Below are 21,648 nucleotides of genomic sequence, written 5' to 3'. Positions count from 1 at the left end.
AGACGAAGTTATCAGATATTACATAATATTCTTCGACACTATAAAAAAAATTGAGGGGCGGCATCTGGCGGCACTATTTAAAGCAGTATATCGTATCGTTAAAACGTCATTGCGTCAAATAAATACGTCATTCGCTTTCTGTAGATGGACATGAGTGTATATGTATTACAATGGAAATGTGTTGTTTACCTTTTAAATATGTAATCAATCAATCGATAGAATAATTAATACGATAAGATTTAGAAATAAATGATAAGATTGTCCAGTATGAAACTGTTTAATAACATGTAATAATGTACAGCGAGAGAAATAAGGCATGACTCGAAATTTAAGATAGATAACATCATTTTATTTACATCATCGTGTTTTAAAATTGTACAATTATACAGTAATATTAATACAATGATTGTAAGAATTACAGACCCAAGTATCTTTTATCTGTATAAATTTTTAGGTCATCGTTTAAACGCCTTTCAATGTACCAATAGTCTGAAAAATATTCACACCTCAGCGTTCTATTGCAACATATTACGATAAAATATTGCCGTTACATATTAAGGTGTTCCATAAGTTGATAAAATAGGATTTGTCGTTTATAACATAGATAAGATAACGTCTATTTCGACTGACCGGCTGTTCCATCCATACTTATTAGTTATTTCTAAAATATAATAAATCTGTAGAAGGGTCAATTCTGTACATTGAAAATATTGAAAAAATAAATAGCATATTACTGGATCGATACCAAACCCAAATATGTGATTAAAAAAAATTTTGTCTGTCTGTCTGTCTGTCTGTATGTGAAGGCATCACGTGAAAACTAACGGTTCGATTTCGATGAAACTTGGTAAAATTATACCTACCTTATTATCCTGGGCATAAAATAGGATACTTTATTCCCGGAAAAATACGTAGAAAAAAAAATCTTATTTTTTCTTAATTTTTCCGCGCGGACGGAGTCGCGGGCGGAAGCTAGTTTCTAAATAATTCACGTTAAATCGAAATAATACTTGGAAAATATTTTTCAAACGCCTTCTCAAAATCTTTCGCACAATATTTATTGGACAAACATGACTTTTTCTTTTGCTAATATTTGTATAAACGATTCGCGAATGGTGTGATTCGAACAGACGTTGTTATGACGGGTCAAGGGTATCGGCAAATTTTGATATAACCCATACATACGTAATATCATAAAATTTTTATAGTACACGCAGTTATGGCGTATATTATCTCGATAATGTTTATTTATGGGAATCTGTAGCAAGATTTCATCATCTTTCATGTTATTTGTACTAATATTTTATGAGGTTCATAAGGCCAAGACATGATTTGACGACGCGGTTGGCGCAGTGGTAAAGTAACTGCCTACTGAGCCGACGGTCCCGGGTTCGATCCCCGGTCAGGGCAAATATTTGTGTGATGAACTCAATTATTTGTTCTTGGGTCTGGGTGTCATTATCTATATATGTATTTATTAAATATTATATTTATCGTCGCCTAGTACCCACAACACAAGCCTTAATTGAGCTTACTGTGGGACTAGGTCGATTTGTGTAATAATGTCCTATAATATTTATATTTATTTATAAAAAAAAAAAAATGATATGGGATATTGGCCTCTGTACGATTCGCAAACGTTTAAAACGTTGCTTTTTATTTTTGCGTGAATCTCTGCTATACATCACGTTAACATTTTATTTTATGTATACATAATTCCTCTAAACCAGTTTTAAATTAAGTATTAATCAACCTACACGCCATCATCATTCAGTTTTAATTGTTCTTTTAATATAGGTAGGTACAAGATATATTCGTATGTCGTTTTAATTTTATAATAAAGCAAGACATATTATTCAAGTGATAAATGCGTTGTAGACTTGCGAATGACAACACATCAAAATATATAGGATCAATGTACATTCTTATTAGATTTCATGGTTAAGAGCTAGCGCGCAAGAGCAACTTTAGTCTCCGCAACTATTTTGTCTCTCCATCAACTGTATGGGCTAGTAAGAAAGTGCGCGCACGTAGAGACGCAACTCCCCATAGATTTGATGGGAGACAAAATAGTTGCGGAGACAAGTTGCTTCTTTAGCAAACTAAAAGGAACACACACATTGAAACATTCGTTATAAGAAGCCATCTTCCAATGCACATTCAGGAATCTCATCATGGTCGCACAGGTGACTGAATTCCAAAAGATACTGCCTACTAAAGCTACCTTATAAGAAGCGGACTTGAGGTGCACGTTCCGCCCCTTGCTGGTGAGCGTGCACTTGAGACGCAGCAGCAGATCGCGCCTGCCAACATTGCTGGACCGCAGCGCGTCACGAATCTCATCGTGGTCGCACGGGTGACTGAATTCGAAGACACTCTGCCCCATTATTTCCATCTGTGAAAAGAGAATAAAATAATCGAATGATTGTTTATTTGTACAATATAAGTAAATATACAGGTAATATTTTTAAAGAGGTGAAGGTATAGCTCATTTGGAGTAAAGAAAAGAAAAGTAAACATTACCCAGCCGAAACTTATTATATAGTTTCAGAAATGTTTGATGTCGATGTGGAATACGACGGTTAAAATATTCCAATAGGTATTGTAATTTAAGGTTATCAAGCATCATTTGTATTCAGAGTTTATTACCGATACCTTCGTAATATTAATTTCTCGATACATATTAAATTAAACAATTATGTGAATTATGAACAATATTGTTTTACATAAAAGGTAATAATTTAATAAAGAGTAAATATATAATAAGCCTATTTTATATAAGAAAATAACACGTGTATAATAAGTTCTAAAGGTCAATTAAACGCTATACTTAATTCTTCTGTTATGTCATTGAAATTCCCTAAAACGAGGTCTCTAAAAATTATAAATTGAGTTTGGTTATAATAAAAGTTTGAGAAAATGAAAAAGAAAATTAATTATTTTCCGTAATGTATACGAAGTAAGTAAAATTAATTTTATCTAGTCAGTTTGAATGGCATCGTTTACTCCCGTCCGATTAGGGCCCTTCTGGCCTCCTCCACTCAAGCGACAGCCCAAGCCGAGGTTCGAGATCCCCGTCAAGGGGGGACGCCCTTGTGCATGTCGCTACCAGGGTGAACCTTCAGTTCACCCCCGCGTCCGCGTTAAAATGTAATACCCCTTCTGGCTAACATTGAGAAACACCTTACAAAAAAAAAAGGCATCGTTTACTAGTATGGACTTAACATTTTAGACTATTTTGGGTAAACATAGTAAAGAATTTGACCGTGAATTAATAAATTTCACATTCACTTCTATTTAGAGCTTTAGTATCTGTGAATGACCTTACAATTATTGTAATATAAATTAATCGAAACCGACCAAGTCTGTTAATAGGAACTAAGTCGTATCTATAGTCTCTACATCTCTTTCTAACAACGTACTAAGGAAAGAGATAAAAATTTGGTTGAATGCTATGATTTGCATTGATGCATATTAGAACGAATTAAAATGCATCCAACTATAGGATTAAATTGACCTAAATAAGTTCACATTGTAATAACAAATACATACATGATAATGAATTTAATTTATATGTATTTATTTCCCAATTATTCCTTTATTAATACCGTATTGTGCATTTACGGCTAAGCGGAAAATTATTTTATAATCCACTTAGCGCTTCAATGTATTATATTTATACAACAACTAGCTTTCAGGACACGGTTTTACTCACTCTTAAAATACTCTTCTAATGTTCTTATTCATTTTCTGAAGGTCCTACCAACCAAGTTACTTTAAATCAAGTGTAATTGCAATATACGACTAATCTCTTATTTAAAATTCTATCAAGTCTTGTTCACCATTTTTAAGTCGAAGATGATCAGCATAATATGATCATTTTATGTAGTTACTACTACGAATAGGTAATTAATTTCTATGATTTGCGATTTTTATTAAGCGCTTATTATTAGTCTGCAATGAACTTTATAAGTATTTAAATTAGTCCTACACAAAGTTGTGTTTAAGGATATTAATACAGTATCTCATTTCTGCGAAAAATTAACACCACCATTCTCAGTTTTACTCTGTAATAGTCTATTTAAGACATGTGCTAATCATAATATATTATGTTTGTACAAGCATACAATATTTTGGGAATACCAACAGTAATGACGCAACATGCATAATTTAGATGCGAATCGTATACATGATTTGAATAAAACCTGAAGAAAATTTAAATCTACAAAATCAAATAACAAGAAATGACTTATACCTAACGTACCTACCTACAATAATATCATCCTCTGACTAAGTATTATCCTCTATGGTTATTTTATCTTTAATTAATTCCCATATAAGTAAAATTATTTATAATTGAGTATCTGTTAACTCAATGCAATATAGGTATATAACAAAAGAGGTACTCAGCTCTTTTCCATACCGTTCTTCAGCAGTAATCCGACTCGGCTGGGCAGCGTTCGGGAAACTACGCAACATCTTTTCGTCCAAAATCCCTCAGTGCCTGAAGACGAAAGTCTTCGAGCAGTGTGTGTTACCGGTGTTGACTTATGGATCTGAGACGTGGTCCCTAACCGCGGGCATGGTGCACAAGCTTTTCGTGTTGCTCAACGAGCTATGGAACGGGCTATGCTCGGGGTTTCTTTGCGTGATCGAATCAGAAATGAGGAGATCCGCAAAAGAACTAAAGTCACCGACATAGCCCACCGTATTAGTAAGTTGAAGTGGCGCTGGGCTGGGCATATAGCCCGCAGAACCGATGGCCGTTGGGGCAAAAAGGTTCTAGAGTGGCGACCACGTACAGGACGTCGCAGTGTGGGACGGCCTTCAACGAGGTGGACAGACGACCTGATCAAGGTGGCGGGGAGCCGCTGGATTCAGGCCGCTGGTGATCGGTCGTTTTGGAAATCTTTGGGGGAGGCCTATGTCCTGCAGTGGACGTCTTGAAAGGCTGGAATGATGATGATGATGATGAATTCGGGAAGCGTATTCTCATAGATCTCAAACACAGATCACAGAAACTAAAGGGAGATATGGTTAGGGGGCGGGGCCGGTGTCGCAGCAATATGTACAAAAAGAGAACAAACTGTAGCGGTGCTGTATACGTACGTCACTTACAATCTAGTGTGCGAACGAATAGTCGCTCTCATATTTTTGTGTGATGACACGCACACAACGCGAAGTATTGTTTTGATTTTGTTTACTACAGTTGTGTGCGTAAATTTTTTATGAGACACGGTTTCGTACTCAGCGCAAGCGATTGGCATCTCTCTAGATCTCTATGATCTCAAAGTATACAAGAAGAGACCATGCTATGTAGAGCGTATGTATTACTTATGGTGTTAGTAGCTACTAAAAAAGAGCGTGTGTGCCAAGCACATGTCTCAGAAGTAAAACTTCTTGGGAAAGATTCAAAGATACCAAAATCGTCAACTTACTCCATGACGTGACGGTATTGCTATGGCGCAATCCTAAAATATTACTCTCAACGCGCCTAAAGAAGTTTCACTTCAAAGTCTAGTTTACTAGAATATTCCGTGACTCACCTGGGACACACCAAGATGTTCAGCGATGTTCTCGCTACAGTACACTATGTCCCCTTGCTGGGACAGCACGAACACGAAGCCGTCGAGCGCTTGCATGTACGACAGCTCAGATTGCACCTCCTCCAGACCTTTTGGGCTTTGCAGCTTAGGCGGTTCCGTATCGGCGGGCACTGGAAGGGGAATTTGTAAATTTTAGAACAGAGTGCTATATACTATGGTACCTATTTAGTCTATTTATATTGTGGATACACTGTTACTTATTATTTCTCATTTCAACAATTGTTTTAGGAGCTTTTCCTCGTCACTTGTGAAATAGTCAGATTTTGCCACATGGTGGTATTTTAGTGATGATTAAATTTAATAAAGGTCTAATAAGTCACCAGTATTACGCTTTCTGGGTTCAACCATGAGGATTCTTTCTAAAGTATAAACAAGAAATACAAAATCCTATTTTAGAATCCTACAATATAAAAAGTTGTTAAAATTGTATGATTGGAGAAACATTAATACGTAGGGACCTACCTAGCCATTATAAAATTAAGGTTCTTAATTAAAAATCATCTTTTATCATTAATGTTCTCAATAAAACAACCATTTCCCTAATTTCGAGTCAGATAAATTGAACATCGTAACTATAATGAAGCTATCAATAAAAGCAATAAACAAAGGGCATTTAAGACGAGAATATTGAGACATACATACATTTTATTACACAGTTCGATCAACAGGTAAAGCTCCGTATAAATTATATGGAAATTCCAATCAATATAATATTATAGTCAAGTCATTGTGCAGCAAAATTCTCGTTAGGATAAAAATGAGTAGGGACAGAACCGAATAGTTATTACATTAGCAATTGTAACCGGGTAATTAATACTTAATAAATAGTTCCTGTAAATTCGGGGCTTATCCTTCCGTCTGTTCATCTTTGTTTCTCTAAATAATTTTTCATAAATTAGATCTTGCAAAAATTCTAAAAAGCTCTTGTATCTCCGTCACTGAAAACAGTTCGTCAATATTTGAGTACTATCAAATCAAAACATATTATCCTTGTTACCTCTGTTAGCTACCACAATCGAGAGTTTCGTACAAGAAATAATTGGGCGTCTCATCAAAATAAAGCTACTCACGGAAAATTAGCTTGATAGTAAACACTTGCAAAAATGGGAGATGGATCCTGAACTATTATATTGAATTTGCATGATTAGCATACCAGCTTGAATATTTTACACCATAAAACCAAGCCAAGTCAATGCGATATCGATGCATTCTCTGAAACTTGACGAGATGGAAAATCTGACTTGACTCATATAGTACTAAGGAATATGTAAAAATAAAATGTATAGCACGTTTAGACTCTCTTCACAATAGCCAACGTTGGGCGTGTACTGGAAATCACGAAAGTGTAGATGGCCTAAGTGGCCTATGATCGGATCATTGTCAGTAGATGTGACTTTACTCATAATCGCCGTAATGGCGGCAAACATCGACGATCATTAGTTGGGCCAACACTGCCAATTGTGAAGAGAGACATAATCATGACTGTTATAACAATGACGGCTTGCGGTTACCGATTCGCAAATATAGCAACCGATATGACTCGTGCCAAAGCTGTGTATCGGAAACTGTGGTTTTACGCCTACTCGCCGTCTGCTGGATACAATTGTTATTTACGCGTATAGATTGCCAATGACAAATATTTACATAATATACTGACGGATATAGTATGGGAAAATTTGTCTTAACCTTATTGTTATAACATATATATATGGTATAGCTATAGATACTACTATCTTATTCTGTCCACCATCTTTAGATAGGATTGTAAATTTTGCACGAAGTTGTACAAAGGCATTATTCTAATTTCTAATAATAGAACAATCATTTATTAATTGAAATTAAATTGTTATATTTTTACTTGAAAAACATTACGTGTAATCTTCTTTCCCAACCGAATCTAATCAATATGATAACTAAAGTTAATATGTGCATGATAGCGTATTGTATTATTTAATATGTTGTTTAAATTAATCATTGTAAATAACGATTATAATCACAAATCATGACAGAGTATAAAACACAATACGTCACTGAGATTAAAACGCAGTTAATACAAGACACACTAACGAAAAATACTTGAAATAATATAATATATAAAAAATAATATAAAATATAAAAAATAATATAATATATAAAAAATAATATAATATATAAAAAATATATAATATTTTACTATCTAGTTATATATTATGACGTTCGCTGGTGTGGAAAGCCACACCATTAGATAAAAAAGTCTACGAAATTCTGCATATTGTTTAGGATATTACATGATCCATATGGGGTCATTGGGCCAACCTTTTAATTATTGCTATGAGAATATTTTAACAACAATATTATTTAATTATTTTATAAAAAGGCCAATATTATTTTATTTTATAAAAATATTATTTAAAAAATATATTTATTTTGTAACAAAATATCTAAATGTAAGTATAATTTAAAAGGTTAATTATTGACGAAGATACATAACGCTATAAAACTGGTTTAGGTAATATTCGTATAAATTCGGTTCCAAAACTTATTTCCTTATATTTTGACACAGGAAATAATATTAAAGTTATACAAATCACCTCATATACTAGTATTTATGAAATTAATCACTCCTGTAAACGAGATTGCCGGTGATCTCGTTTACAGGATTGCAAGTTGCAACCAGGCCAATACATAGATAGCTATGCAGCTAGATCATATAAACGGGCGGATCGTAACCACCACGATGTCTTCAAGCAGTATTAAATTCAGCGTTGGACATTACTAGAGCGCTATAATTTTACTACACTGGGATTAATACTGCTTTAAGACATCATGAAATTGGACAGGGCTAAATCCAATATATCTTGCTTGATAAGCAGTAAACACTCACGCATCGACACAACATCACGGACGCGCAGGTACGAGATGGCCAGCCGCATCACGGACGCCTTGTCCAGCTGCTCCACCTCCTCCTTCTTGGCCGGCAGCGCCGTGGTCAGCTCGGCGAAGATCTGCATCTCCTTAGTGCGTCTACATCGTGCCGCCACGCGAGATTTCTCCTTCCTCTTTTCATTGTTCCTGTGGATAAAAGCGGATACGTTAATAACAATTTGAAACGCACCCAAAAAGTACATAACTGAGATTGTATCATTTAAAAACTATAGTAGGTAGCTATTTGTTTTGGTAATTTGGATAAATTAAATTGCTTATTCTCTCATTCTATTCATTTTTTGTAACCTTACGTCTTAATATTTAACGAGCACCTGCTACTTTGTGTTTACCTAATAAGCCTCATGTATGCCGTACGTGATAGATGATATTGTCCTTAAGAAAATCCCTAATCATATTTTATTTCATAAATAATAATATGATAAACCAAGAAAGATTAAAGTGCAACATTATAATATCATCAATCAATATGCGTGACATCAATAAACATAGTTAACTTTACCTAGAACATTCGATAGATTAATAACAAAACCGCTTTTGTAATAATTGCTATAATTAACCCAAGTGAATAATTCGAACTCGCATATTTATTACGGAATGGAAGAATAAATATAGTTTCTACTAATACTTTAAACTTTCACCTCTTAGTCACAGCGCATAATTTATGACGGCCATCGGAGAGTTCGGGCGAACCCGGTATACACATTTTAACACCCACAAAATACTATGATAAAATTCTTTAAATATTCTTGTTTTGAATGCTTCACACAATGATCCCACTCGACACCTACTAGCGTTGTGCTCGCAGCAACGAGCAGTTAATCCATTAATTTCTCATTAGTTAGCGATAATAATTTATCAATGTTCCAAATTGTAATATTTACTAAATGCGTCAACAAATGACCGTTTAAATATAGTAGCGACTGCGGTCTAATGATGGTTTCCAGATCTAATCATGCAAGAAGAATATACTTCATGCATTGCACCAAATTGATCTAACTTTCAATAAATTCATACAATTTAGATTTCATTTCGTTATCGGGGTGTCAAACGCATGCAGCAAGTGGAAGAAATCAGACGTGAAATTGTTGATAATAATGTTTATTTCGAAACAATACCCAACCTAGATCTTAAACACTACCTTAAAGCTGATATATCCAGGATTGGGTCAAAAAAATGTTAAAGGAAAAGCCTGTACAGTCAGAATATACATTTCCATGAACGGTTATTCCAAGAAATCAAGAATATTAAAACTGCCGTTAATTTCCTGAAAACACCATTTGTTTACCCAAAAATCTTTACATGATGAAACCTACTGACGCGGACGTTAGGTGCAGACCAGTCACCAATTTTAGGTATCACCTGATCTTGATACTTTATATTCTAAACTCGTTTCTACCCGCAATGTTTATTCAATTAGTCTAGCATACATTGACGTTATGCAGTGGACCAGAACGTGATATGATTATTTATATGTTTTCGTGATGAATGTTTATGATTAATGAATGAATGCAGGTATACTTTTATTGTTATATCTTTGGCCTGTTACGTAAAAGGATAGCACAAGTAAACAAGTAAGGCTACTTACATAAAGAGAAGAAAAATTGATTTACATCTGAAATGGAAAATAATAACTAAACTGATTGAACCATGTACACATAAGGTGAATGTTATTTAAACCATACAGTAGCTAATTCAAGTAATCTATTAGTTAAGTTTTATCTAAATGATGAAGTGATTCCGAAACTTTGAGGAGTTAATATCCTATTTAAAAATAGACATTTCTCATCATATTCTTCTATTTATCTTCTCCCTCTTCAACGCCCTTCGATTATATCGACTATGTTCTAAAATAGCCGAGAGCATGGCATGGTTCATTTCTTTGCTATTTTCGTAGTTCACTTTGAAAACGAACATAACTAATTATTACCAACGAAAACATGAGACGACATTTGGCATTTTATAATTAATGTGAACCAATAATATAGTCTTGTGAAATATCTAAAAGAAAAATAGAAAGACTCAGATTATCATCCAAAAATACTTTGATAACTGTTGTTTTTATATTTCATCTTGAAACAATCCGAGATTCTGCGAACGTGATCACGTGTTTTGCGAATCATTAAATGCGGAAAGTTCAATGTTTCTTCATACGTAATCAATATTGTTGCTACTAGGTAATAAAAAAACGATAACGTTGTTTTGATACTAAAATAAAAAAGAACTCACAGTGAATTGCAACAAATAAATAAAAAAAACCGTGTGTTATAGCACACGTGTCAGAAGTGAAACTTCTTTGGCAAGATTCAAAGAAACGAAAACCGTCGTCTCTCCATGACGTGACGATATTGTCATGACGCGACCTTGAAATTTTAACCTCAATGCGCCAAAAGAAGTTCCACTTCAAAAAATAAAGAACTCACTTATTGCAACAACTAAAGAATAAAACAAAAATACTCAACACTAACGTGAATACGGACCAGTTTAAAGTTTTGGGAGTGATAAGGAGCGAGGCAGCGATAACGGCGCGTGTATGAGCGCAATGCATTGAGGAAAAACGTATTGGAAACATTACTGCATGTAAAAACTTTGTATTCGACTCCAATTACGGCGCGCAATGTAATGGAAAACTCGTGCAAATTATATACCGAGAAGTTTTAATTGAAACTGTTGAAGAGCTTGTACCTACTATTCTAATGTACAATACACAATGTGTCGGGAAGGCACAGACTCCTGAAACACAGCGAAAGCTATATTGGGAGTCTGGGGTCTATATTTTGATGTAAGGAACCTTATTCAATAAATTATTTTTATTTTTTTTTTAGTTGTAAATTTTTGTAATTAAACTGTTTTTGAATACATCATTTGACAAACAGATAAAATTTTAATTAGCAAAACATAAAACAAACATTAAATTTATTTCCTGCTACTAAAACAACTTTAATCGCTATACAAACAATCTTGTATACAAACATGATATCTATTACAGTTTTGCGTCGTTTTAAAAATGGTTATCCTTGTGTCACCAAAATGTCTAGAATATTTTAAATTTGTGAAATGTGGGCTGATTTATAGTGTGTACATAATTTATAGTCCATTGAATAAAAAGTTCTAGAGTGCGTGAGTTAGTAACGTAAGATGTTTCTTCGGAAACATGTCAAGAGTCCCTAGCTAATAAACATACTAAAACCCCGGGACACTAGGAGGAGCCCCGGAGTGGGGGGAGGGAGGAAAAGGTCCATTTTTTTCATTTTTCGCTTAAATCTCAAAAACGGTACATGTTAGAGAAAAACTTTCAAGGAAAAGTTGAAAGGGCATAAAATTATCTACAAGTTGTACCTAAATCATTTTTTCCTATATCCTACCGTTTCTGAGTTACACGCAGTAAAAAATGATTTTGGCTCAAACAATTTCCCCATACGATCAAAAAATATTTCTTTCTTCCAAAAAAACTCAAATGTGCAACTTGTGACCGGGTCTGATAGATTGCTCTTAATTAGTTTTATAATTGGTAAAATAAACACATTCCTCCATGGAAGCCTTTAGGAGGAATCGATTGTCAAAATATTATATTAGGGTAGTTTGAGTTACTGAACTTGATCTTTTTATTTTTTTCTTCCAAAAAACTCAAAAGTGCAACTTGTGACCGGTACAGATAGATTGCTCATAATTAGGTCTATCATTGATAAAAATACCAGAATCCACCACGGAGGCCTTTACGGGGAATTGAATTTTATTAGGGTAGTTACGATACTTGAACTTTTTATTTTTTTTCTTCCAAAAAACTCAAATGTGCAACTTGTGACCGGTACTGATAGATTGCTCTTAATTAGGTCTATAATTGGTAACATAAACACATTCCTCCATGGAAGCCTTTAGGAGGAATCGATTGTCAAAATATTATATTAGGGTAGTTTGAGTTACTGAACTTGATCTTTTTATTTTTTTTTCTTCCAAAAAACTCAAATGTGCAACTTGTGACCGGTATTGATAGATTGCTCTTAATTAGGTCTGTAATTGGTAAAATAAACACATTCCTCCATGGAAGCCTTTAGGAGGAATCGATTTTCAAAATATTATATTAGGGTAGTTTCAGTTACTGAACTTGATCTTTTTATTTTTTTCTTCCAAAAAACTCAAAAGTGCAACTTGTGACCGGTACAGATGGATTGCTCATAATTAGGTCTATCATTGATAAAAATACCAGATTCCACCACGGAGGCCTTTACGGGGAATTGAATTTTATTAGGGTAGTTACGATACTTGAACTTTTTATTTTTTTTCTTCCAAAAAACTCAAATGTGCAACTTGTGACCGGTACTGATGGATTGCTCTTAATTAGGTCTATGATTGGTAAAATAAACACATTCCTCCATGGAAGCCTTTAGGAGGAATCGATTGTCAAAATATTATATTAGGGTAGTTTGAGTTACTGAACTTGACCTTTTTTTTTCTTCCAAAAAACTCAAAAGTGCAACTTGTGACCGGTACAAATAGATTGCTCATAATTAGGTCTATCATTGATAAAAAAAACAGATTCCACCATGGAGGCGTTTAGGAGGTATTGAATTTATTAGAGTAGTTAGGTAAAATAAAAAGCTTTCGAATTTTTCACATTTCATGGGATGTAGCTCGAAAACGGCTGCGAATAGAAAAAAATTATTAAGGTACAACTTGTAGATAATTTTATGGCCTTTCAACTTTTCCTTGAAAGTTTTTCTCTAACATGTACCGTTTTTGAGATTTAAGCGAAAAATGAAAAAAATGGACCTTTTTCCCCCCTCCCCCCACTCCGGGGCTCCTCCTAGTGTCCCGGGGTTTTAGTATGTTTATTACCTAGGGACTCTTGACATGTTTCCGAAGAAACATCTTACGTTACTAACCCACGCACTCTAGACCCCCCTTGGAGGGACTCATTCAATGGACTATTATTACTCAAATGTATCGAACTTTGTACTCTTTTGATGGTTTATTTTCATTTGCTTTGTTTCTGAAGTAGGAACACAATAAATATTTTTTTTTTATTTAATTTGAATGCCGTTTCTTGGCTTATAGTCTATACTCAATAATTATCTTATCAAATTTACAATGTGAAAATAATATTTTAGTTTTATCCTAGCGTTCAACATTCGACGGGTCTATGTACTATGTTTTCATTTATATTGTGAGTTATTATTTTAAATAATATACATAGGTACTTTATAATTTTAAACAGGCAATCAATTTTAAATCAATCCACTGTTAATATTTAAGCGTTCCCCAAAATAATCTAACACTTAATTTTGACAGCTTCTGATCGAGATATCCGTGACAAGGTCCAAAGTCCACTCAACCGAACACCAAATGATATTTATTTCTTTCGAAGTGTCATAGGAGGGGACATAGAACGTCATTTGTATAATCCAGGAAAGTAAAAAATACACCCTGAATTAACATTCTAATCAAAATATATTGATAACAATCCAGTGAGTTTTTTTTTCGAGCGATATAATCTTACGAAATATTTAAAGAGATTAAAACCGGTTTCCAGTTTCCACTGCGATCATTAAGAAGCATATTTGTCACAATCAGAGACGTTTAAAAACTTTCATTATGTCTTTCGATGTAAACTTCTACAGGGAAAATTACTTTCATAAAGCTTCCATTGTTACATCAATTGTAATGCAGGTATAATATTAAAACTATTTTCAGCTATTGAAACTTAAAACATCACAAAACTGTTGTAGTTGTAAACAATATTTAGGTAGGTATGTTAATCTATGGGAATTGATTTCAAAGTCTTGTAAAAATGAACTTAACTAATAATTTATTTATTCTGCCACTGTTGACATGTTCTAGAAAAATCTCAGAGTGCTGCGACGTTAATATATTAACGATCCAGTCTTTACGCCCGCCACGTAACTATATTTTTGAAAACAAATCAAAATGTTGGTTTGGTACCAAATTAATATAATGTAAAATATTAGTCCTTGAACTACAAAATGTGACATACGTTTCAAGGAAATCTAAGAGATAAGGGATATAGGTACTGGCCACAGGGTATTCATTTTTCGTCACTGTCCACACTCCACAGCTCCATGTCCAGCCATATAGAAAAGAAGCTTCACTTCTTCAAACCAAACAAAAATTTTTGTTAAAATATTAACACTACTACATTTAAACGAATTAATTAAATTATCAAAACATACACATTAACGTAAGCAATGCACACATGCACAAAAGGTAAGTTTATTAGCCGACATGTACCGCTTTGTTTACAGAAATCCAGAAAAACTGGTCATTGAGTTGTCATTAAGTTAAGAGGCCACCCTATAAAACAGTGACGTTTAATTAATCGCAGGAAAAAAATAATCAGCAATTTGATAAAACAGCTAGGCAAACGATTTGGAACTACAACTTTCAATATCAAACATCAACATAAATAGCGTCTACCACAATTGTTGTACAAAGATAGCAGAAGATTAAAAAAAGAACATCTTCATTCTACAATTCTATAACTCTTCTCCTTATTTTAGCTTCACGGACCATCAGCTGTAGGAACCTTATTCTGACGCAATATGACGCTTCACATACAACCCATCTACCTCGTGGCCTGTGTAAACATATATTTTTCAGGCAGGTTCTACATGGCTACGTGATGTATCCAAGCAATTTACCGTATGCGCAATAAACAATACCCATCTGCGCGAGTCCCGCAATTGGCGATGATTGTTAAAATAATCGCGTTCCCGTCTTCCAATTGAGGATCGGCTTTTACGTCACCGAGTTGAACATCCGCTGATATCTTGATCGATGTTACATCACACGTTTATCATGGACGCGGTGCAAAAAATTGCTATTTTTCCTCCTACAACCAACTTCCAAACGTACCTTTATGTCCTTATGCCAAAGAGATGATCATGAAATTGGCTGTAAGACTACTGCGTATTATATCATAATAGTTAGTTAATTGCCTGAATGAAAGTTGTCTCTTATGCTTACTTTCTAGAGGATTTCCCCTTTTGTGTAATCAACCGTCAACACAACTGCTTCGAATTTAAATAAGGCTAAAATATCCTCTGGTGCACTGTGTCACATTTCGATAAGTTTGGAAGAAATTGAACGTACGTTTGTTTAGGACATTGTACGTGGTCAGTAAGGACACAATTTGGTCGGAATGATTAGAAATTGGAATTTAATTGTTTATTATCTTTACCGGAATTCAGCTTACATAATTTAAAAAATATGCATGCCTTGATCATTGTAGACGTGACGAACAATGCATAATATGAAAATAGAATATTTCGTATAGTATTTCAGCGGATCTTCTTACATTACTGTGGTATTATGCAACGCTTGCATTTGCAGTCGCAAAAATGCAATACGCCTATCATGCTCATTATATTGCCAAACATTCTGCCAATAATTGTTGACTTCAATTTAAGTAATTAGCAAGAAGCATTGATAATTGAATTAAAAGTATAACTAATTCGCAGATAATGATAACAGCCGGAGGCACAACCTTTCATATAAATTGATATCTACACTAATGAGATTGCAGCCTAATTCAGAAATTTGCATTTCACACACGGAAAACAACAAATACATATCTACTAATATCTCATGTGTATATAAAAAGTATATTCTTCTTATGTGAAGAATAAGAACTTGTAAAATTTCACAATTTTATTTTTAAAAATGTTTGATATCGATAGGAACATTTATATGTAAAGTTTTCCTCAATCATTAACATTTGTTCAGAAGACCATTATAAAAACATTAGTTGTTAATTAATGTTTGGCACAATTGTAGTTCAACTTGACAAGTAAATAAGTTTTAACTGGAACAGATGCAGCCGCCTAGGTGACGCCATACATATTGATTAATTATAAGAAAATTATTATAATGTACTCTGATTCAAGTTCACGCTTTATGCTTCTGATTGAAGAAATTCTCGGTAAAACAATGAGATAATAATGCACATATTTTTTTTAAGCACTTATGACAATACGCATTACATTAAACCATCCAATTACTATAAGGTGAGTTTTATTAATTAATTTAGCATAGCAACAAAAGAAATATATATATATTCTTAAAAATAGGTCAGGTCCTAAAAATGTTACGATACTCGACTGCCTATGTCCTGATAATAAATAGCCTGAAGCAGCTGGTGCTGGTCGTTATGGGAAAGCCAATTGAATTTTGCTTTTAACTTTAAGAGTATATACCTAGGTACGGTAAAGTAAAATCATTTAAAAAATTTGTAATGAGTTACCTAGACACATTTTGTTTTTTTTGTTTTGCTGTTTGTACTTATTTGTTATTGATTTTTTTATAGTTTTAATTGCATGTAAATTTTTAATTTATTTTTGATTTTATTTAAATTGTCTCTGATTTTTTTCGTGTCGTGTAACTGTAAATGGAAGACACAGGCTCCTGAAAAACAGTTCTTACTATCTTAGGAGCCTGGGTCGCTCTAATTTGTAAAACGTTTAAGTGAAATAAATGATTTATTTATTTATATTTATTTATTTAATTATCTTTTTTTTGTCTTAAGTGCTCCACATTCTCCGTAATCAAAAAAGTGCTTTGCCTAATCAAATTCATTTACACCAATATTTAATTCTTAAATAACTGATAACAATATCTAAACGTATAAAGGTCTATCGTTTAATAATGATATCGAAGTGCCTTAAAATCGATAATCGATAAAAAGTATAAAAATAAATAAAACAACAACGGTAAGCATTGTTTCTCTACCAACTACGTATATACGAGTATTCATTACACGCATTACGAACAATAGATTTAATGGATTCCCAGCCAGTAGAAAACACAATCTTTAATTTGTAGCGAATTGAACTGTACAAAATATTCACAGTTGTATTTACAAAACAAATGGCTAAAAGTCATGCTTTGATATATTAGTATTTAGTACACTAGCTGTGCCCTGCGGTTGAATTAAACTGCTGTTTTACCCGCATTGCTCCGCTCCTGTTGGTCTAAGCGTGATGATATAATATAGCCAGCAATTAACAGCCTTCCTCAATAAATGGGCTATCTAACACCGAAATAATTTTTCAAATCCGACCAGTAGTATGCCAGTAGAGAATACAATCCGGGATTCCGACCCTTTTCTGATCCCGAAAATCCCGGGACTGCACTTGGCTAATCCCGGTATTTTCAGGATTTATATAAACAGCTATTCTATTTTGCATTCTACGATCCGTTGAGCCTTAACTATGACCTATAGGCTAGATTATACCTTAGCATAAAATTAACCTAAGGTACGATACGGATACGGACTATACTGGTACGGCCCTAATAGCAGACCTTAGAAGGGACTTTTTGCCACTCGGAATTTTTGAAGTGAAACTTCTTTATCGGGGTTGGAAAAAAATTTAGTGAAACATTTTTTCGTTACGCGTGACATTTTTCCGTTACGCGCCATCTTTTTCTTATCCCTACCACGCGTGATTCGACGTATTTCTGTAAAGTTGCATATAGAAAATTATTTTTTGAAATATAAGGTCATAAAGAAGTTTCACTTCTTACGTGTGTACACTAGTACACGCACACATTTTTTTTCAATAAGATAATTCCCCTTCGGGAATTCCCTGAACGAAAGTATTGGATGCTTTGATATTTCTAAGATTCTAAATCAGAAATTCTAAATAGAGCTTTTGATTTGTATATTTTTTATTTTAGTATTATTGCAACTGACAATATTAAAAACATCTTTTGAGAAAAAAAAATTGAAGTTTACTTCAATTTTTTTTTAATTAGAACCCAATTCCCACATAAGGCTGATCCCGGGATAGTCCCGGGATCCCGGGATTACCCATCAAAAATCCCGTAATCCCGGGATTGAAAAACATGCTCGGGATTGTATTCTCTATATATGCCAGTAATTCCTAATATGTATTAGCGCGATCAAGCAAACAAACTCTTTAGCTTTACAACTCTAGAAATTTCGCGGAATTTTTAACGGAAATATTGAGAGCATTTTTAACTTTTTGTAATACTGATATCCAGATAAAAGTAATCCACACTTCTGATATAAAAGCATATATTTTATTGTATCAAAATGCAATTTATTTCAAAATTCAAATTTTTAATTTACCACAACTTAAACCCTTATCAGTTGAAACGAAATGCAATGTGTATGTTACAATAGGCTTATTATAGCAACGTACCTCAGGCTATACGGCGAGGTTATCTTGAAGCTAACATCCATTTTGTATGAACAACACAAGCCTTTCAGACCTATAAAGCTATTAACAACCCACTAGGGTACTGGTCTCACTTGTTGCTATAAATACGAGGACACAAGATGAATGTATGAGTCGACTCAATGTCTGGAGAGTAAAATCACAAGATAGGTGGAATCATTATCCTCACGTGGTCGAATCACCTGATAAACACAATATGGCATGTTGCCAAACCGATTAGTAGGATCGTAAATATTTAAGGAATGGCACTAGACCTAGTCGCTATGTTTGGATGGGATTCTTATCCAATGCGTTAATCTACACGTAGTTAACGTAATGCCTCGTCATATCACGCCATGGTGATATGGATAACATGTCATTGCCTTTTTCTATTAAGTACCTACCTACCTATGGATATATGGCAATGTTTTAACTTTTAAGTAGGTAGATATATTTGGTGGAACGATTCATATTATTATCATCATCATTATCAGCCCTTATACTTTCCCACTGCAGGGATACGGGCTCTCTATGAGGGTTCAGACCATTGTCCACAACGCTGTCCTGTATAATAATTCTATTTAAATTTAAAACTTTTAAGTAAGGCTGACATATTATTGTCAATCAAGTATTATAATATTATGGATCATTTACAAATATTATATATCCTTTTATAATGTTCATCTCATTGTAAGCCGCAAATTACCGCGAACAAAAATATAGAAATCCGAATGGACCACTTTTGACTACTAAATATTTTTGTTAATTAGTAGACTGAAGTACCTACATATTATGAATAGCAGGTTATGACCTACAAAGTAATGACTTTGTAGATAAAGCGTTAAGCTGATAAGGTTTTTTTGACGATTGACAAAATCGTATAGGTAATACCAATCGTTGCTTGTATGCGATGCTGAATTAGCAGATAAAAATTATCATGTGATACGTGAAGAATAAAATAAGGGATAGACGATGAAGGTGACTTGAGATAAAATTATTAACGCCGTATAAAAAAAAATACTTTAAATTACATTTTTTCTGGCAGCGCTTAAACAAAACAATTTACTTAATAAAAAGAAAATAAGATTTTTTTTTTTCTAATAACATACTTGTTATTGTGATACGTAAAGTAACCTATGACATTCGCCATGTCACTTCTGATGTCGCATCGAATAACAACTTATTTCAGACATAATTATATTGGTAATTATTTTTTGAAGAGTATTAATTCAGAATATGGTTAGTACATAGATAACACAAAAATTTATAACTCTTTACTCACATAAAATCTTCCAAATCTACGACATTTGTAAACTGGCACGGTGTACCATTTACATTATAGCACATGCTATTATAATTCCATTCTTGCCTTTGTTGGCATGGCAAATTTGGCTGCATAAGTTGCGGATGCGGGGCAACCCTAGGGTAGAAAATTTGCCCATTGGTTATAGGTTGTTCCGAATAAAACTGATCGAATCCAGGGTTGTCACAAACGAATACGTTATTATTATAGCACTGAGTGGAAAAAGCACCGTTAACGTTGGCGCTGTAAACATTGTAACCGCACACGTTTTTCACTGGTGGTTTCGACCATTGACTGGACACTGGGCATTGCGTTTGCCATCCGATTTCCTCAAACGGACCGACGACAGGACACTGGGGCAGAGGATCACCATTCACAAACATTTTGGTGAATACCTCGTCTCAGACACAAAGGCAACGACAAAACAGTCCATCGGACTTAATAATCGACATACGACTGATAACGTCAAAGATGTATTTATCTTTCCCCGCTATTACTCGCATAGTAGCAAAAAAGTTGATAAGTATTTTGATAACGAGACATGTGATATGGACAGCTTTAACTAGCTAGAATACTAGACCACGTCCGGTGAAAAATTAGAGTCAAAAAAATGAAAGAGAATAAAAATATAGACAGGCCACCTATGACCACCACCACACATTATGATCAATCACTTTAGCACACGATTCATTTTTATAAATCTAATTAAAATATTCTAAGAACATTTTGTTATCAAAACCTATATGTAGTTATGTTAATAGAACAAGTAACTATACCTCGAAGATTTTAACAATTAATTTTAATTCATTTCCATACCTATAGGTTTATATTTCTTAAGGATCCAATACAGCTACTTCTGCATTACTAGGGACATTTATTACTTCCAATAATTTATCTTAATTGAATTTCAAGATTCCATATAAAGCGTTAATGCCTTTAAACGACCAGTTGTAACATCAACTACTGTATTTACGGTATTTAATTAGCCGTACTTTATTTAAAGAAGACGTTGCTTATCTGTCTTATCTCGCAAGAACGATGTGGTCTTATGATAATTTAAAGTTCTAATACATTTCTCAATTATTTGGGCTATCAATCAGTTACAATCACATTTATATTCTTTTAATGTGGCCTTATCTAATATACGGTGTAATAAATCAAAATTATATGAAATGTACAGTGAAGGTATTCGGTTACGTTTAGTTACAATATTAGTAAAGAGTTGATTTATATCGGTCGATTTATATCTACAGTATTATAATAAAATAATATTGTAATACCGTGGTATTATTTTAATATCCTCATTGAAAGCGCGTGGACGCATAAAACTGCGTTCAGACATTTTTCCACGAACCATTGTTGTATGTATGCCAGCGAATTTCTACGTTTATGACCTTAAAATCAAACCCACGCTATATGAAAAGCAGATGCCCATTGGCTAAACATGCATTCTTAATTTCTTATTGACTAATACCCAACCTCAATTTTCTTTTTTAATTTTTAGTTAATCATTCTGGTCAGTTTCATATTTAATATTTATTAACTTTGCCCGGTGTAAATTTATGGTTTCTGTAATAAGCTAGTATCGAATGTTTCAATAGTGATTTATGCACCAATGTTATTA

The 21,648-nt window shown here is 33.7% G+C and overlaps 1 protein-coding gene across 4 annotated transcripts in view; it reads right to left on the bottom strand.

Moving 5' to 3' along the window:
• The window catches only part of LOC123699868, a 71,177-nt gene that overhangs the window by 37,343 nt on the left and 12,186 nt on the right, over positions 1 to 21,648 (bottom strand). The window contains exons 1-4 of one of the 4 annotated variants that reach the window (XM_045646912.1): positions 20,004 to 20,423; positions 8,470 to 8,657; positions 5,547 to 5,716; positions 2,225 to 2,395 (exon numbers count right to left, since the gene is read on the bottom strand). In XM_045646912.1, the coding sequence (XP_045502868.1) occupies positions 2,225 to 2,395; positions 5,547 to 5,716; positions 8,470 to 8,657; positions 20,004 to 20,407 (933 nt within the window). In that variant the 5' untranslated portion in view covers positions 20,408 to 20,423. Of the gene's footprint in view, positions 1 to 2,224; positions 2,396 to 5,546; positions 5,717 to 8,469; positions 8,658 to 9,169; positions 9,250 to 20,003; positions 20,424 to 21,648 lie in introns of those variants that run through there. The other 3 variants (XM_045646913.1, XM_045646914.1, XM_045646915.1) reach the window with 3 other exon arrangements.

This window comes from Colias croceus, chromosome 18 (assembly GCF_905220415.1).
Source record: "Colias croceus chromosome 18, ilColCroc2.1".
Taxonomy (NCBI): Eukaryota; Metazoa; Arthropoda; class Insecta; order Lepidoptera; family Pieridae; genus Colias; species Colias croceus.
Note: the sequence above shows the minus strand (reverse complement) of the source record. Positions and strands in the feature narration are given on the sequence as shown.